The sequence below is a fragment of the Dendrobates tinctorius genome, unplaced genomic scaffold (assembly GCF_039654945.1).
Source record: "Dendrobates tinctorius isolate UK_male_01 unplaced genomic scaffold, ASM3965494v1 ptg000232l, whole genome shotgun sequence".
NCBI lineage: Eukaryota > Metazoa > Chordata > Amphibia > Anura > Dendrobatidae > Dendrobates > Dendrobates tinctorius.
Window position 1 is genome coordinate 6,513,019 of NW_027361899.1, and position 19,086 is coordinate 6,532,104.

The window sequence follows — 19,086 nt, forward strand, 5'->3', positions numbered from 1 at the left end:
TACACATAGAATACATAGATATATAAATGTCAGTTACACACATATATCTATGTACAGTTGTGGCCAAAAGTATTGACACCCCTGCAATTCTGTCAGATAATACTCAGTTTCTTCCTGAAAATGATTATAAACACAAATTCTTTGGTATTATTATCTTCATTTAATTTGTCTTAAATGAAAAAACACAAAAAGAATTGTCCTAAAGCCAAATTGGATATAATTCCACACCAAACATAAAAAAGAGGGTGGACAAAAGTATTGGCACTGTTCGAAAAATCATGTGATGCTTCTCTAATTTGTGTAATTAACAGCACCTGTAACTTACCTGTGGCACCTAACAGGTGTTGGCAATAACTAAATCACACTTGCAGCCAGTTGACATGGATTAAAGTTGACTCAACCTCTGTCCTGTGTCCTTGTGTGCACCACATTGAGCATGGAGAAAAGAAAGAAGACCAAAGAACTGTCTGAGGACTTGAGAAACCAAATTGTGAGGAAGCATGAGCAATCTCAAGGCTACAAGTCCATCTCCAAAGACCTGAATGTTCCTGTGTCTACCGTGCGCAGTGTCATCAAGAAGTGTAAAGCCCATGGCACTGTGGCTAACCTCCCTAGATGTGGACGGAAAAGAAAAATTGACAAGAGATTTCAACGCAAGATTGTTCGGATGTTGGATAAAGAACCTCCACTAACATCCAAACAAGTTCAGGCTGCCCTGCAGTCCGAGGGTACAACAGTGTCAACCCGTACTATCCGTCGGCGTCTGAATGAAAAGGGACTGTATGGTAGGAGACCCAGGAAGAACACACTTCTTACCCCGTGACATAAAAAAGCCAGGCTGGAGTTTGCCAAAACTTACCTGAAAAAGCCTAAAATGTTTTGGAAGAAAGTTCTCTGGTCAGATGAGACAAAAGTAGAGCTTTTTGGGCAAAGGCATCAACATAGAGTTTACAGGAGAAAAAAAAGAGGCATTCAAAGAAAAAAACACGGTCCCTACAGTCAAACATGGCGGAGGTTCCCTGATGTTTTGGGGTTGCTTTGCTGCCTCTGGCACTGGACTGCTTGACCGTGTGCATGGCATTATGAAGTCTGAAGACTACCAACAAATTTTGCAGCATAATGTAGGGCCCAGTGTGAGAAAGCTGGGTCTCCCTCAGAGGTCATGGGTCTTCCAGAAGGACAATGACCCAAAACACACTTCAAAAAGCACTAGAAAATGGTTTGAGAGAAAGCACTGGAGACTTCTAAGGTGGCCAGAAATGAGTCCAGACCTGAATCCCATAGAACACCTGTGGAGAGATCTAAAAATGGCAGTTTGGAGAAGGCACCCTTCAAATATCAGGGACCTGGAGCAGTTTGCCAAAGAAGAATGGTCTAAAATTCCAGCAGAGCATTGTAAGAAACTCATTGATGGTTACCGGAAGCGGTTATTTTGGCTAAAGGTTGTGCAACCAAGTATTAGGCTGAGGGTGCCAATACTTTTGTCTGGCCCATTTTTGGAGTTTTGTGTGAAATAATCAATGTTTTGCTTTTTGCTTCATTCTCTTTTGTGTTTTTTCATTTAAGACAAATTAAATGAAGATAATAATACCAAAGAGTTTGTGATTGCATCATTTTCAGGAAGAAACTGAGTATTATCTGACAGAATTGCAGGGGTGTCAATACTTTTGGCCACAACTGTGTATATATATATATATATATATATATATATTGTAAGGATTCGACTCGCTTAGGTGCAGCGGGAGACAATTATGAGGCAGGTTTTCCCAAAGTCCATGAGGTTTATTTGCTTCATAAACCATAACTCAGCATATCACCAAAAAGATCATAAACGTCCGTGGCTTCAGACTCGGACCGAGAGTCTCAGCTCATGCTGGGAGGTGTAGTCCTCCCCATATACAACTAATACACCGGCCAGGGCAATGTCCCGAGCAGCGCTCTCTCTGCAGCCGCTGACACAGAAAAGGTTTCTCCTTCCTTAGCACACAGGCCCCTCTCTGTAGTGTCCCACCTGGACACAGGGAAGTCTGTCCACACTCTCACAGACAGACTCCCTCCACTCTCTCTCACATGTGCCAAACACCTCAATTACATAGCCCTGTAACCACACCCACAGGTGATCACATGGCCATGACATCACTAAAGGTTGTATAGACACACACATGCTTCCCTGACACAGTGTAACAGAAAGATCAGCATTACCTCTGCTGATCAATACACCCTGGAGCCTGCATCCCAAGGCCACCCACCTTGAGACCCATAATGGTCATTTAGGACCCTGCTCCTGTTACCACACTGAATGTGCCTGTACACCCGTCCTGGGACACCCACACAGCGCCCCCTAGCTGACATAGTGGTAACTACACCACATACCTCCCCCCTCTGTTCAAACTTGTGGGGTTGAACACATGACATCACCCAGGGATCTTGAGACCTGGCACCCATGTCACCTTGCCCTACCAGTCGGGAGGACCATCTCCGTCTGTTTCGGTAGTCATACTGCATATTTACGTTAGGCCTCCCCTGCCACCAGCGGTCAGTATCTCGGCCTTGGGCCTTCCCGTCAACGTCCGTCAGTGTGACCAGACACTCTTTAGTCTCCGCCTGTCTGCAGTGTGCTCCATCACGCGACCTTTCTCTCACTGACTGGCTCTCCCAGTTCGCACGGTCATGAGTCCCACGTCCAGCTGGTCCAACTGGTTGGTCTGAGTCTGACCCTCTGTCGCTATGTCCACCACCAAGTCTCGTGCCTATGTTACTAAGATTAGACTGGCCACTTGCGGACTCTCGACGTTCTTGCCTTCGACTACCTGTCCTTTCATTCCTTGGAGGATCCCTTCGGGTCCTTACACCTTGGGTTGGAGGGGGACGCCACCTGACATTCTGTATCTGCTTATTCACCTGCAGTCGATCCTGTCTTAGCTGCTCAATCTCCTTCAGGTACGCTACCCAATATTCCAGGAGCATGCGAAGCTTCCCAATGCTTTCCACCGAACCAACCACAATGACAGGAACCATGTCATCTTCAACAGCGACTTGGATTTCAGCAGCAGGTGGGATCCTCACTCTCTTCACACTGGATCGATTCACCATCTCCTGCATTACCTTTCCAAGTCTGCCAACGACTTTCCCCACCAGATTTTTGGGTACCGGAATTATGTCTTCCACAAAGCCCAGCCGACTTTGCGCTTCCCTTGCAAGCTCCAGACGTCGAGCGGCTTTCCTATTACGCTCCACGAGCATCTGTTTCATGCAGAGACATTGTAGGTGCATCTCCTTCAGGACAGCCACCCTTCTCTCTGTGTCTTCCGTTTCTGCCAGTATCACCAACTGGTCTGTTTCTGGTGCCCAGCTCACACTATAGGCCTTTACTGCCTTTTTAAAGGTCTCATGCACACCTTCGCTGGCACACGCTTCTCGCACGTCTTCGGGTACCTCCATCACGCACTTGAAGGTCATGGACTTGCTCTCATCCTGGACAGAAGGCTCTGGGTTCCCCACGGACACTTCCCTCAAGGTATCTGCCAAGACCAGGTGACTGTCTTGTGCAGCTCTTGGCTCACCATCTTCCTGAGATTTACAGTCCTCAGGACCATTTTCCAAGATGGCCTTTGGCAGTTCTGCCTTGCTATCAGTCGGGCACGGCCGCTGTACGTCTTCGCCCATCCACTTCTTCTGCAGATGACCTTTTACTACTCCACTGAGTTCTTGCAGAACTTTATCTCGCTCCTCTGCCAGGTAGCGATGCTGATCCTCTCTCCTGAGAATCTCCTGTTGATGCTTCTCTTGGGCCTCTCTGAGCACCTCCATATCTTCCAACAGGGTCTTGTTCATGGTTTTACACGCTGACAGGTGACCTCTGAGCTCAGAGACTTCCTTCTCCAGCTCATCCACTCTGTGCTCAGCTGCTTGCCTTAGGACTCTTTCCCGTTCGACATGTTCTGTTACAGTCTCCTTTATCAGCTGTATCTCACAATCCTGCTCTCTTTTGTCCATCACGTGTCTCACCACTACCTCTTTAATTATATCGTTAAAGGGTACCACTGGGTCAGTCACCCCAGTCGAGTGAACCCTCCAGTTACCGTCCAGCACCAATGTGTCTAGTCCAGTCGTCTCATCTCCCAGCCCACCATCTGTCTTATCACGAGACGTCAGGTCCGTCAGTTGGGCAGATGTACTTCTTCCGGTCAGTTCTACCTCTGACCTGTCCACGTCAGGAGCCGTCACTGTCTCAGTGTCCGCTGGCCCCACAGTCGAAGCATCTCCATCGTCCGACCAAACGTCATCAAACAAAAGAAAGTCCCGGCCCCTCTCCCAGGCATAGACTAAGTCCCGTGGTATCCCTCTACCTTGGCACTCACCACCTTTGGTCCCCTCAAACACTACTGTGTCTACTGCGTAGTTCACCGTGACCCCGTGTTTACAGCGAACCCTGACGTTTTTCTCGGTCAGAGAGAAAACGAGAGGCGTTCCTGTCAGAGTCACCTGACTCTCTGAGTCCAGCCGACCAAAGGCTCCTTCCCGGTGCAGCATCACTGTACACATCTGTGGCCCGTCATTACTACCCGGAAAGGATATTCCACATTCTGAAAAAGACCTGCACATACACTGCGGTACTCCAGACATACCTACTGAGTCACCCAGTGCTGTCACTTCTTCACACTTGGCCACTTTCTGGACCACCACCCCACTTTGGGTTACCACTCCAATTTGGGTCACCGCCCCCTTTTGTGACTCCACCCCTTTTTGGGTTACCACTCCAATTTGTGTCACCGCCCCCTTTTGGGACTCCACCCCTTTTTTGGTTACCACTCCCTTTTGGGTCACCGCCCCCTTTTGGGATTTCCCCATGTCCATTCTGCAGAACTTCTTAGGCCACAGTTCACACAGTACAGTTTGTCTTTTAACGATACCACACAAGTCCTTGCTGGCACCACCGCAGCTTCTGCTGTCACAAACCACCGGCACCTCCGGCTGCCGTTCACATACACACAGCGGCTGGTGTCACTGCAGCTCCTGCTGCGCCATCTTCGTGGACCCGCCGATCCACCGGAAGCCGCTTGTCCCCTTCTTAACCCCGCCGGGTTACCGGAAACCGCTTGTCACCCTCAAAGATAAAAACCACAAAAGTGCGCCCATAGGGCCTTACCAGTGCAGGTATAATGGGTTATGCAGCAATAATACAGGGTACTCACCCTTAATAGTTGTGTAAAGCCACAACTACTGTATCCGCTTAGTCACATGCAATAAAGCTGCAGCAGGATGGTGTAGACAGACAGCATCTGCTACCAATGCTCCCAGGGCAGATCCCAAAAAAGGAAAAACACCAGGACCCTGTGCTGCGAGACCTTCGTGACCCCACTGAGCCACAGCAAGCACCTTCAGGTTTTGCAGAGGAAAAGAAAAAAAAAACAAAAACACATGCACAGTCTCTCATGTCCTGTCCGTGTGCTGTTCAGGATGTACCGTCTCCGCCTGAGACCGTCCAACACACAGGGCACACCGGGTGCTATTCAGGGAGCAGCCCTCCTCCCAGGGTTTCCCAACACACCGGTCTCACCAGGTCCAGGGGCTCAGCGAGTGCTCTTCAGGACATCCGTCTCCACCTGAGACTGCCCAACACTCACGCCTCACCAGGTCCAAGGTCATAGCACGTGCTTCAGGGCTCCTCCCAACACTGACCCTCCAGGACCTTGCTCACTGACCCCTCCAGGGACACAGTCTCTCACTGACCCTGGTCAGTGCAACACAGACTCCTGTCTGTTACCTGTGTCGGCCACACAGGTTCCTGGACGCCTCTTCTCCTCAGAGGTATCCCACAAATATTAACACAGTCACTTTCTCTGACCTCGGTCAGTATTACTCACGGTTGTCAGATCGCCTGCTCTCCTGGCTCAGAATCGCCAGCGCTGCCACACGTGCTTCTGGGAGTCGCTGCCCGCAGTCTGTCACCATTTGTAAGGATGTGACTCGCTTAGGTGCAGCGGGAGACAATTATGAGGCAGGTTCTTCCCAAAGTCCATGAGGTTTATTTGCTTCATAAACCATAACTCAGCATATCACCAAAAAGATCATAAACGTCCGTGGCTTCAGACTCGGACCGAGAGTCTCAGCTCATGCTGGGAGGTGTAGTCCTCCCCATATACAACTAATACACCGGCCAGGGCAATGTCCCGAGCAGCGCTCTCTCTGCAGCCGCTGACACAGAAACGGTTTCTCCTTCCTTAGCACACAGGCCCCTCTCTGTAGTGTCCCACCTGGACACAGGGAAGTCTGTCCACACTCTCACAGACAGACTCCCTCCACTCTCTCTCACATGTGCCAAACACCTCAATTACATAGCCCTGTAACCACACCCACAGGTGATCACATGGCCATGACATCACTAAAGGTTGTATAGACACACACAGGCTTCCCTGACACAGTGTAACAGAAAGATCAGCATTACCTCTGCTGATCAATACACCCTGGAGCCTGCATCCCAAGGCCACCCACCTTGAGACCCATAATGGTCATTTAGGACCCTGCTCCTGTTACCACACTGAATGTGCCTGTACACCCGTCCTGGGACACCCACACAGCGCCCCCTAGCTGACATAGTGGTAACTACACCACAATATATATTACATTGATAGAAGAAAAGCCGGCAATTCATGTGCCGTGTACTGTAATATAACAGCAGGAGCCAACAGGATGGAAGAGATGGATTACATACAGTAAATACAAATAGAATAGGTAGAGATACAGATGTCTGTGACAAATACAATTAGTACAGTGTGTGCAGCTTACTGTACATGTATTTTATAAAAGATTATTTTTCTGAAAAAAATAGCGCGGGCTGCCACGTAATTTTCGTAAGCAGCAGAGGGAAAGCGGATGGCTAGGGGCAGATGTTTATAGCCTGGGAAGGGGACAATACCCATGGAGCTTCTCAGGCTATTAATATCAGCTCACAACATATACTTAGCCTTTACTGGCTATTAAAATGGGGGACTGTTATGAATGGGTCACCGAGGAGAAAAAAGCAAAACAAGCTAAGTCACAGAAAACCAGAGAGGTTGGTAACTATGCAGATTGCAGATCCCTGATCCTACCACACAACTAGCAGCAGCCGTGGAGCATAGCTACGATGTTCCTAGACGCTTCGTCACAGCCGGAGGACTAAATAAGCCTGAAGCATGAAAAGGGGAAAACTAACTGCCCCAGAGCAGACCCCAAAGGAATAGACAGCCCCCACACATGTATTGACGGTGAAACAAGATGAAGGCACAAACAGGCAGGAAAATAGGCTGAGCAAACGATGGCGCCCAAACTAACTAGAAAGGAAAGGAAAGAAAAGACACTGTCTGCAACCTGCAAAAAACCCTACAAAAATAATGTCCAACACTTCTGATAGCAAAATTAACCCTGAAGTCACTAGACTTCTCCCACTATATCAGCACTCTGAAATATTCTGAGACAGAGCAAAGAGAGACCAAACTAGTAAATAAGAGTGGAAATTCAGCACAGCCCCAGCCAGGGCTGGCTGACCACACAAAAAACTGAATAGACCAACAAAATCAAGTGTGAACATTAGCAGAAAAACTTAGCTTTAGATGACTGGAACAGAGCTGAAAACCAAGAGCTGACAAGCCATAAGGAATCACCAGCAACTGAATAGGGCATCAGCTGTCTTAAATCCAATCTGAGACTCCTGAGGTCCAATCGTCATCCTCATTCTCAGGTGGCAGATCTCCACCGATCAAATCAGCCTCACTACCTCCTGTTACCACCAGAGGGAGTCTGTAAGGGGAACTCACAACTGGTGAACCAGAGAATGAAGTCACAACAGGGGACCTCCCAAAAAAAAATGTAGGGTCCCACCTATAATTAATAACCAGCAAAGGCTATGCAGACAGCTATGGGCTGATATTAATAGCCTCGGAAGGGGCCTTGGATACTGGGCCCCCCCAGGCTGAAAACATCAGCTCTCTGCCGCCCCAGAAAATGCACCAGTTCTGGAACTTAGCCTCTCTCTTCCCACTTGCCCTGTAGCAGTGGCAAGTGGGGTGATAGTTGGGGGCGTTGATGTCACCTTTGTATTGACAGGTGACATCAAGCCCTGAGGTTAGTAATGGAGAGGTGTCAGTAAGCCGCCCTCATTACTAACCCCATAATCACATTGTAAGAAAACACAGACACCCAGAAAAAAGTATTTTAATTGAAAGACTCAGACTCCTTTAATTAAACCATACTTACGAACTCACCTATTCCCCCGATGCCCTTGTCATCTGCAAAAGAGGTAAAAAACAAACAGAATTCCTCACCTTTCCACCAAGATGCTTTTAATCCATTTGTCCCACAACGGGTCTAGCTCTGCTACTTCTAGATGGCAGGCTGCATGGTTGCATTATGAGACTATGCAGCCTGTCATCCAGGAGACACTGAGCACCGTGTGCGCAGTGTATGCCTGTGAACTGCTATTTCCTGTCTGAGGGCACCGCGAGCGTGAGAAAGTTCTCTTGCTTGCGGTGCCGTCAGACAGATCCTGGGAGTTAACAGCCAATGAGCTCACTTCACCTATGTGACGTCAGCGCGAGCGCCGTGGGAAATTTTTTAGAATGCCAGAACTGACAAAAGAAAGATGAAAAAACGAGCGCGAATGTGACAACAAATATCAGTGTGGTTATAAAAGCCATTCCAGGACGGGTGACAACCCTCAGCTAGAATCTAATGGGACCCGGCTGTTCCTGGTTGTCACTCAATAGCTTCTTTTTCCCTGAGGATCACAAATGGGAAAACTAACAAGTGAATCTTTCTATTGGAGATTTCTAGGAGCAGAAACTCTGACCAATAACAAATGGGAGCTGAAATAGTCCTCCAGAGCTGCATTCACAATTCGGCTGGCTTTCTGAATGGTTCTGACTGCATGAAGAGAATGCTCTGCTGTGCTGCATTGTCGGAGCTGTAGTGCTGGCACAAGATTTGTACAGATTGACGTCTTATTTCATCATGTTCATTATTTGCCTTCTTCAATTCACAGATTAGCAAAATCCACACTGACACTGATCCCACTCTTGGGGACGCACGAGATCATTTTCGCCTTTATAACCGACGAACACGCCAAAGGATCCCTGCGCTACGTCAAGCTGTTCTTTGAGCTTTCCTTCAGCTCCTTCCAGGTAAGATGCCGTCCTCCACCGCTGTCCTCCACCGTTATTGTAGGAGGCAGTGTAATAACAGAACTATCTACGCCTCAGTCACTAGTGCACAGGATATGAATCTTTCCTATAAAGACAAGTGGAAAACATATCCACTTAAGCAGCAGAGCTGTTCGTCAGTGTAGCAGAGCTGTTTGTCAGTGCGGCAGAGCTGTTTGTCAGTGTAGCAGAGCTGTTTGTCAGTGTGGCAGAGCTGTTTGTCAGTGTGGCAGAGCTGTTTGTCACTGTAGCAGAGCTGTTTGTCAGTGTAGCAGAGCTGTTTGTCAGTGCTGAAGAGCTGTTTGTCAGTGTAGCAGAGCTGTTTGTCAGTGTGGCAGAGCTGTTTGTCAGTGTGGCAGAGTTGTTTGTCAGTGTAGCAGAGTTGTTTGTCAGTGTAGCAGAGCTGTTTGTCAGTGTAGCAGAGTTGTTTGTCAGTGTAGCAGAGTTGTTTGTCAGTGTGGCAGAGCTGTTTGTCAGTGTGGCAGAGTTTGTCAGTGCTGCAGAGCTGTTTGTCAGTGCTGCAGAGCTGTTTGTCAGTGTAGCAGAGCTGTTTGTCAGTGTGGCAGAGTTGTTTGTCAGTGTAGCAGAGTTGTTTGTCAGTGCAGCAGAGCTGTTTGTCAGCGCGGCAGAGCTGTTTGTCAGCGCGGCAGAGCTGTTTGTCAGTGCGGCAGAGCTGTTTGTCAGTGCGGCAGAGCTGTTTGTCAGTGTACCAGAGCTGTTCGTCACTGTACCAGAGCTGTCTGTCACTGTAGCAGAGCTGTTTGTCAGTGCTGCAGAGCTGTTTGTCAGTGCTGCAGAGCTGTTTGTCAGTGTAGCAGAGCTGTTTGTCAGTGCTGCAGAGCTGTTTGTCACTGTGGCAGAGCTGTTTGTCACTGTGGCAGAGCTGTCTGTCAGTATAGCAGAGCTGTTTGTCAGTGTAGCAGAGCTGTTTGTCAGTGCGGCACAGCTGTTTGTCAGTGCGGCAGAGGTGTTTGTCACTGTACCAGAGCTGTTTGTTAGTGTAGCAGAGCTGTTTGTCAGTGTAGCAGAGCTGTTTGTCAGTGCGGCAGAGCTGTTTGTCAGTGTAGCAGAGCTGTCTGTCACTGTAGCAGAGCTGTTTGTTAGTGTAGCAGAGCTGTTTGTCAGTGTAGCAGAGCTGTTTGTTAGTGTAGCAGGGCTGTTTGTCAGTGTAGCAGAGCTGTTTGTCAGTGCGGCAGAGCTGTCTGTCAGTGTGGCTGAGCTGTCTGTCACTGTAGCAGAGCTGTTTGTTAGTGTAGCAGAGCTGTTTGTCAGTTTAGCAGAGCTGTTTGTCAGTGCAGCAGAGCTGTTTGTCAGTGTAGCAGAGCTGTTTGTCAGTGTAGCAAAGCTGTTTGTCAGTGTAGCAGAGCTGTTTGTCAGTGCTGCAGAGCTGTTTGTCAGTGTAGCAGAGCTGTTTGTCAGTGTAGCAGAGCTGTCTGTCACTGTAGCAGAGCTGTTTGTTAGTGTAGCAGAGCTGTTTGTCAGTGTAGCAGAGTTGTTTGTCAGTGCTGCAGAGCTGTTTGTCAGTGCTGCAGAGCTGTTTGTCAGTGTAGCAGAGTTGTTTGTCAGTGTAGCAGAGCTGTTTGTCAGTGTAGCAGAGCTGTTTGTCAGTGTAGCAGAACTGTTTGTTAGTGTAGCAGAGCTGTTTGTCAGTGTATCAGAGCTGTTTGTCAGTGTAGCAGAGCTGTTTGTTAGTGTAGCAGGGCTGTTTGTCAGTGCGGCAGAGCTGTTTGTCAGTGTGGCAGAGCTGTCTGTCACTGTAGCAGAGCTGTTTGTTAGTGTAGCAGAGCTGTTTGTCAGTTTAGCAGAGCTGTTTGTCAGTGTAGCAGAGCTGTTTGTCAGTGCAGCAGAGCTGTTTGTCAGTGTAGCAGAGCTGTTTGTTAGTGTAGCAGAGCTGTTTGTCAGTGTAGCAGAGTTGTTTGTCAGTGCTGCAGAGCTGTTTGTCAGTGCTGCAGAGCTGTTTGTCAGTGTAGCAGAGTTGTTTGTCAGTGTAGCAGAGCTGTTTGTCAGTGTAGCAGAGCTGTTTGTCAGTGTAGCAGAGCTGTCTGTCACTGTAGCAGAGCTGTTTGTTAGTGTAGCAGAGCTGTTTGTCAGTGTAGCAGAGCTGTCTGTCACTGTAGCAGAGCTGTTTGTTAGTGTAGCAGAGCTGTTTGTCAGTGCTGCAGAGCTGTTTGTCAGTGCTGCAGAGCTGTTTGTCAGTGTAGCAGAGCTGTTTGTCAGTGCTGCAGAGCTGTTTGTCAGTGTAGCAGAGCTGTCTGTCACTGTAGCAGAGCTGTCTGTCACTGTAGCAGAGTTGTTTGTCAGTGTAGCAGAGTTGTTTGTCAGTGTAGCAGAGCTGTTTGTCAGTGCTGCAGAGCTGTCTGTCACTGTAGCAGAGCTGTCACTGTAGCAGAGCTGTCTGTCACTGTAGCAGAGTTGTTTGTCAGTACTGCAGAGCTGTTTGTCAGTGCTGCAGAGCTGTTTGTCAGTGTAGCAGAGCTGTCTGTCACTGTAGCAGAGCTGTCTGTCAGTGTAGCAGAGCTGTTTGTCAGTGTAGCAGAGCTGTTTGTCAGTGTAGCAGAGCTGTTTGTCAGTGTAGCAGAGCTGTTTGTTAGTGTAGCAGAGCTGTTTGTCATTTGGCAATCTGCTATTTCAATGAGTTTTCTGAACCTAATCACAATGCACAATGGTAAAATAATGACAATATCAGCTCTGCTACATCACTCAATAACAGGATGCAGTCCCCTATTTTACCATAAGGGGCAGTATGATCAGGCTCGGACTGGCCCACAGGGTAACAGGGGAATCCCCCGGTGGGCCCCTGTGCAGATCTGGGCCCCCGACCCCATTATATGGGCAGTACTTGGCATAATTCACTTTACTCTGTACAGAAAAAAGCAGCATCTCATCCTTCATTAACCAAACTGCCAGCGTATTATTCTATGGAGATACAGGTACATTTGTGAATGAGGGGAGTGTAGTATTTGTGTGCAGGTGAAAAGTGGCCCCAAAGTCAATGTTACTGGTGGGCCGTCGGCACCCCAATCCGACACTGTGTACGATAGTGGAAATATAACTTTCCCGTCCCATTAGGGGCCAGTACAGGTGTTTATATGGATCCATACTGTTCATAGCATGCGGAAAATCTCCACCGTTGGTTTGTGGACTATGGGCTGTAAGGTCCTAATGCTTCTCACATCTGAGGGTTTGGTACAGTTGTAGCCAATCCTCTGTGCAGTAAGCGCATCTGCAGCCGCTGCCTCTTTGATAGTAAAACCTGTGAAGTGTCTGATCTCAGCCACACTAATCACCCGTCTCTGCTGTTCCAGGGTCTGATGGTCGCCGTCTTGTACTGCTTCATCAATAATGAGGTGAGCAGAGCTGAGTCCCAGATGCAGTGTGTCCCTGCGGCTCCAGATCCAGCAGCTTTTCCTCCATTGTTCCGTGGGACATCATCTTTTATTTCCACGCTCTGTCTTGTTGCAGTCTTGAATTTATTCTCTTCTATATTTTAAGTTTTGAACATTTATGTTAATCTCTGTGCAGATTGGGTCTGATCTACTGTTAGGTATGTACTGATATACTGTACAGTGTATCTCCCACCCCCGAGGTGCAGGAGGTGGCACCAGAACTGACTACTGGCCCCAGAGGAGTCAAGAAGGAACAGAGCTGTATGGAGTGGAGAGAATAGTCTGCAGGAGGAAAGAGGAGTGTGGGGGGGACAGAGGAGTCTGGAGGAGGGGGGCAGAGGAGGGTGGAGGAGGGGGACAGAGGAGTCTGGAGGAGGGGGACAGAAGAGTCTGGAGACAGGGGACAGAAGAGTTTGGAGAAGGGGGACAGAAGAGTCTGGAGAAGGGGGGAAGAAGAGTCTGGAGGGAAGATATCTAGTAGTCTGGATAAGACACAGAAGTTTGTAAGGGGCAGAGGAGTCCAGAGGAGGATAGAGGAGTCTAAAAGGAGACATAGAGGTCTGGAGAGGAACAGAGAAGTCTGGAGTATTCAGAAGAGTTTGGAACAGGATTCTGGAGGAAACCAGTGGACTCTGAAGGAGGAGGACAGAGGGGTCTGGAGTGGGAAACAATGCCACTTCCCACTGTTTTTCCCAAAGAAAATGCATGCTTGCTTGGCCACGCTGAGTGTCCATCTCTATGTGGGAGTTGGGAGATTGATCAGTTAACCAAGATTTTACGGGTACCTTAAAGTCTGTGCTGTGAAACTAACAACAATACCTTGCCCGATCCATAACACAACGGAAACCACTAAATGGAAAAGACCAAGGATCATGATGTAGATGTGAACATGGCCTTATCTATGATTGATGAGACAGTTGCGTTTGATCAACTTCTGTGTCTCTACACTTAAGGTCTGTACATGTCAGATATGATCTTTTGCTCTCTTTCTGCTCCTGCTCCAGGTCCAGGCTGAATTCCAGAGAAGATGGGAACGATGGAGGCTTGAGCATTTATACAGTCAACGTGACAGCAGCATGAAACCCATCAAGTTCCCAGCCAACAGCCTGAGCAGCGGAGTGACCATGGGCAGCAGTGTCTAACTCTGCCTCCTCTGCTAGAATTTCATTGCCCAATCATAAACTGTGGAGCCACCAAAGGAAATCTCAGAAGCAGAAAGGTCCATTGTTGGCACAAGTAGAAACATAATTCTCTAATATTGTTTCTATTTAAGTAACATTGACATTTGCTACTTGTGGTCTCAATGCTTGTGTCCTGCCAGTACACCGACCTCTTCACCAGTCAGTCCTTAAAAGAAGAACCCTAAGATGTTTGAAGGTTAAGATAACGACATGCTGGATACAGCTTAATGAAATATACAGACCCCAACCAATAAACGAGATCTTTACGTTGCCACAAGAACGTCTTTAGGAAAACATCTCTGATGGTCTACTGGAGAACACTGAGGAGGGTCTTCATGAGAACATCTATGAGAGTCATGGAAAAACATCTTCAAAGGTCTACAGAAGAACATCTACAAGAGTCTTCAGGAGAAAATATATGAGGGTCTTCAGGAGAACATTCTTGAGTCTGCAGAGCAATATCTATGTGATATTAGGAGAACGTCTACGAGGGCTTTCTGGAAAACATCTATGAGGTTCTTCAGGAGAACATTTTTATGAGTCCTTAGAACATCTTTGATAGCTTTCAGAACAGTATCTACGTAAGTCTTCAGGAGAACAACTATGAGGGCCTTTCGGAAATCATATACAAGGGTCTTCAGGAAAGCATCTCTGTGAGTCTTTATAGGAACATCTATGAGGGTCTTCTGAAGAACATCTGCAAGTGTCTTCTGGAGAGCATCTATGAGGTCTTCAAAAAAACATCTATGTGTCATCAGGAGAACATCTACAAGGGTCTTTATATTAAAGTGACTTTATTTTATGGATGTCTGTGAATGTCTTCACCAGCGCCTTCATTGGTCTTCATGGATGGTCAGGGTGTTTACAATATGAATGTATCTGGGAGGAATATTGGAAACATTTATCTGCAATAAACTTTACTTCTAGTGAATAATTCCATGTATTCTACCAAAAACAAGATGATCCCCCAGTGGTTTCCTATACTTATACAATTGCAGAAGTCAGTGGTGGCCAAAAGATCTCTAGGCAGGTATCATCATTATGGGATATTGATAGTTGTCCACATTCATTGATGGTCACTTATATTGGATCTGCTCAAGTTGACTGTCGTACGGTTAGTGTGATCTTCTCAGGACTTCTGACCACCTTAGAAACATGGTCAGGGAATGGCCAATGGGTCGAAAACCCCCTTCTCTATTGCAAGGAATGTGAATAAAGGTTGGATTGTGGATCTTCCACTACTCCTTCTGTTTCAGAAGAGCTGTGTGGAAAGGTTTAGGTACAGGGAATGCAGAGGTAGTAGTCATAATCATAAAGGAGGGGATAAGGTAGGATAGGACAGGTATAGCTATTCCTATCAAACGCTAAACATCATCTGTGACCTTCTACCATACGTCGACCCTGATGTCAAATGAGGCTCAAATAAGAAAAAAGTATCATAGGACCTGGTAAGTTGGGACTAAGGTACAAATTTTGCATTGGAATCTTAGATCTACAAGTTTCCCCCCTTGGGTCAGTGGAAGAAGTGGAGGCTTGAGCACCTGGACGGGTGGACTTTTTGCTGTGGAGTCCCATCTGTTCTATATTCGTTCCTGCATGTGGTGATATGGGCATAGAACAATCTATTGTGTCCATTGAATGTCACGGTGTAGACCATTGCCTTAGAGGCTAGTTACTTTAGGCACATTGTGGACACCGCAGCTGTGGACCAAAGCTCGCCTATGTCTGGATCGGGTCTCTGGACTCCTGCTGCTCAGAGACTTATAGCATTTTCCTACTGAAATTTCCACTGTAATGCTATTTGTGTTCTTGGGGTCCTGTATGAATAGAGCCTTCTATATAGCATTTCTAAGGTCTATGACATGGATGTGTCTCCAGCAGATGTGAAAGATACTCCATCGCTTTTCAGAACTTTGGTGCCATTTTCCTAGGGGTCCTACTCCACTGATCCCCACTCGCGATTGTGCTCCGCTTTTATAGTGGATGTAATGAATTCGATATTGCATTATTGCATTATGTTCAGTGGTGACCCATATACCCTGAGCAGCGCGATTTCCAAGCACCGTACTGTGCTCCCGTCAATGTGAGCCCCATCCAGCCTGCAAATGGGGAAGATTGCCCACCATAAGCAATGATGTCCTGTAGATTATGTGACTACTTGGAGCCCCCACTATACGAAGGAACGGCGGGAACATAACACCACGGACCCCGCTGATCTGCCGCCTTCACTACGGCCATTAATGTAAGGGGCTGTGCTTGACGTTTCCATATGTAATCGCTGTGTATATAATGGGGGGGGTCTCCCTGGTTATAAAGTGACATGTGTGTTACATGTCTGCATCTATATGGAGGACGTCTGTGAGTGGTGACTGCTCGATATCGGCCCCACCAGAAGCCCACAGGTCAGAGGGACAGAGAACGGAGCGATGAAAGCCCCCAAGGACTGACCACCCCACTGCGCCATGCCATATGTGTGACACATAAGAGGGGCCCAAGGACTGACCACCCCACTGCGCCCTGCCATATGTGTGACACATGAGAGGGGCCCAAGGACTGACCACCACACTGCGCCCTGCCATACGTGTGACACATGAGAGGGGCCCAAGGACTGACCACCACACTGCGCCCTGCCATACGTGTGACACATGAGAGGGGCCCAAGGACTGACCGCCCCACTGCGCCCTGCCATATGTGTGACACATGAGAGGGGCCCAAGGACTGACCACCACACTGCGCCCTGCCATATGTGTGACACATAAGAGGGGCCCAAGGACTGACCGCCCCACTGCGCCCTGCCATATATGTGACACATAAGAGGGGCCCAAGGACTGACCACCCCACTGCGCCCTGCCATATGTGTGACACATGAGAGGGGCCCAAGGACTGACCGCCACACTGCGCCCTGCCATATGTGTGACACATAAGAGGGGCCCAAGGACTGACCGCCCCACTGCGCCCTGCCATATGTGTGACACATAAGAGGGGCCCAAGGACTGACCGCCCCACTGCGCCCTGCCGTATGTGTGACACATAAGAGGGGCCCAAGGACTGACCGCCCCACTGCGCCCTGCCGTATGTGTGACACATGAGAGGGGCCCAAGGACTGACCGCCCCACTGCGCCCTGCCGTATGTGTGACACATGAGAGGGGCCCAAGGACTGACCACCACACTGCGCCCTGCCGTATGTGTGACACATAAGAGGGGCCCAAGGACTGACCACCCCACTGCACCCTGCCGTATGTGTGACACATGAGAGGGGCCCAAGGACTAACCACCACACTGCGCCCTGCCGTATGTGTGACACATAAGAGGAGCCCAAGGACTGACCGCCCCACTGCGCCCTGCCATATGTGTGACACAAGAGGGGCCCAAGGACTGACCACCACACTACGCCCTGCCATATGTGTGACACACAAGAGGGGCCCAAGGACTGACCACCCCACTGCGCCCTGCCATATGTGTGACACACAAGAGGGGCCCAAGGACTGACCACCACACTGCGCTCTGCCATATGTGTGACACACAAGAGAGGCCCAAGGACTGACCACCCCACTGCGCCCTGCCGTATGTGTGACACACAGGAGGGGCCCAAGGACTGACCACCCCACTGCGCCCTGCCATATGTGTGACACATAAGAGGGGCCCAAGGACTGACCACCCCACTGCGCCCTGCCATATGTGTGACACATAAGAGGGGCCCAAGGACTGACCGCCCCACTGCGCCCTGCCATATGTGTGACACATGAGAGGGGCCCAAGGACTGACCACCACACTGCGCCCTGCCATATGTGTGACACATAAGAGGGGCCCGAGGACTGACCACCCCACTGCGCCCTGCTATATGTGTGACGCATAAGAGGGGCCCGAGGACTGACCACCCCACTATGCCCTGCCATATGTGACACATAAGAGGGGCCCAAGGACTGACCGCCACACTGCGCCCTGCCATATGTGTGACACATAAGAGGGGCCCAAGGACTGACCGCCCCACTGCGCCCTGCCATATGTGTGACACATAAGAGGGGCTCAAGGACTGACCGCCCCACTGCGCCCTGCCATATGTGTGACACAAGAGGGGCCCAAGGACTGACCTCCCCACTGCGCCCTGCCATATGTGTGACACAAGAGGGGCCCAAGGACTGACCACCACACTGCGCCCTGCCATATGTGTGACACACAAGAGGGGCCCAAGGACTGACCACCCCACTGCGCCCTGCCATATGTGTGACACACAAGAGGGGCCCAAGGACTGACCACCACACTGCGCCCTGCCATATGTGTGACACACAAGAGAGGCCCAAGGACTGACCACCCCACTGCGCCCTGCCGTATGTGTGACACACAGGAGGGGCCCAAGGACTGACCACCCCACTGCGCCCTGCCATATGTGTGACACATAAGAGGGGCCCAAGGACTGACCACCCCACTGCGCCCTGCCATATGTGTGACACATAAGAGGGGCCCAAGGACTGACCGCCCCACTGCGCCCTGCCATATGTGTGACACATGAGAGGGGCCCAAGGACTGACCACCACACTGCGCCCTGCCATATGTGTGACACATAAGAGGGGCCCGAGGACTGACCACCCCACTGCGCCCTGCCATATGTGTGACGCATAAGAGGGGCCCGAGGACTGACCACCCCACTATGCCCTGCCATATGTGACACATAAGAGGGGCCCAAGGACTGACCGCCCCACTGCTCCCTGCCATATGTGTGACACATAAGAGGAGCCCAAGGACTGACCACCCCACTGCGCCCTGCCATATGTGTGACACATAAGAGGAGCCCAAGGACTGACCACCCCACTGCGCCCTGCCATATGTGTGACACATAAGAGGGGCCCAAGGACTGACCACCCCACTGCGCCCTGCCATATGTGTGACACATGAGAGGGGCCCAAGGACTGACCACCACACTCTCCCTGCCATATGTGTGACACATAAGAGGGGCCCGAGGACTGACCACCCCACTGCGCCCTGCCATATGTGTGACACATAAGAGAGGCCCGAGGACTGACCACCCCACTACGCCCTGCCATATGTGACACATAAGAGGGGCCCAAGGACTGACCGCCCCACTGCGCCCTGCCATATGTGTGACACATAAGAGGGGCCCAAGGACTGACCACCCCACTGCGCCCTGCCATATGTGTGACACATAAGAGGGGCCCAAGGACTGACCACCCCACTGCGCCCTGCCATATGTGTGACACATGAGAGGGGCCAAAGGACTGACCACCCCACTGCGCCCTGCCGTATGTGTGACACATGAGAGGGGCCCAAGGACTAACCACCACACTGCGCCCTGCCGTATGTGTGACACATGAGAGGGGCCC

General features: G+C 49.7%; 1 protein-coding gene across 1 annotated transcript in view; it reads left to right on the forward strand.

The window, feature by feature from the left end:
• The window catches only part of LOC141060025 (glucagon-like peptide 1 receptor), a 31,732-nt gene extending 15,544 nt beyond the window's left edge, over positions 1 to 16,188 (forward strand). Inside the window, exons 3-5 of the mRNA XM_073556284.1 lie at positions 9,023 to 9,161; positions 12,485 to 12,526; positions 13,570 to 16,188. Of these exons, the coding sequence (XP_073412385.1) occupies positions 9,023 to 9,161; positions 12,485 to 12,526; positions 13,570 to 13,707 (319 nt within the window). The 3' untranslated portion in view covers positions 13,708 to 16,188. The remainder of the gene's footprint in view (positions 1 to 9,022; positions 9,162 to 12,484; positions 12,527 to 13,569) is intronic.
• Positions 16,189 to 19,086: the final 2,898 nt, after the last annotated feature.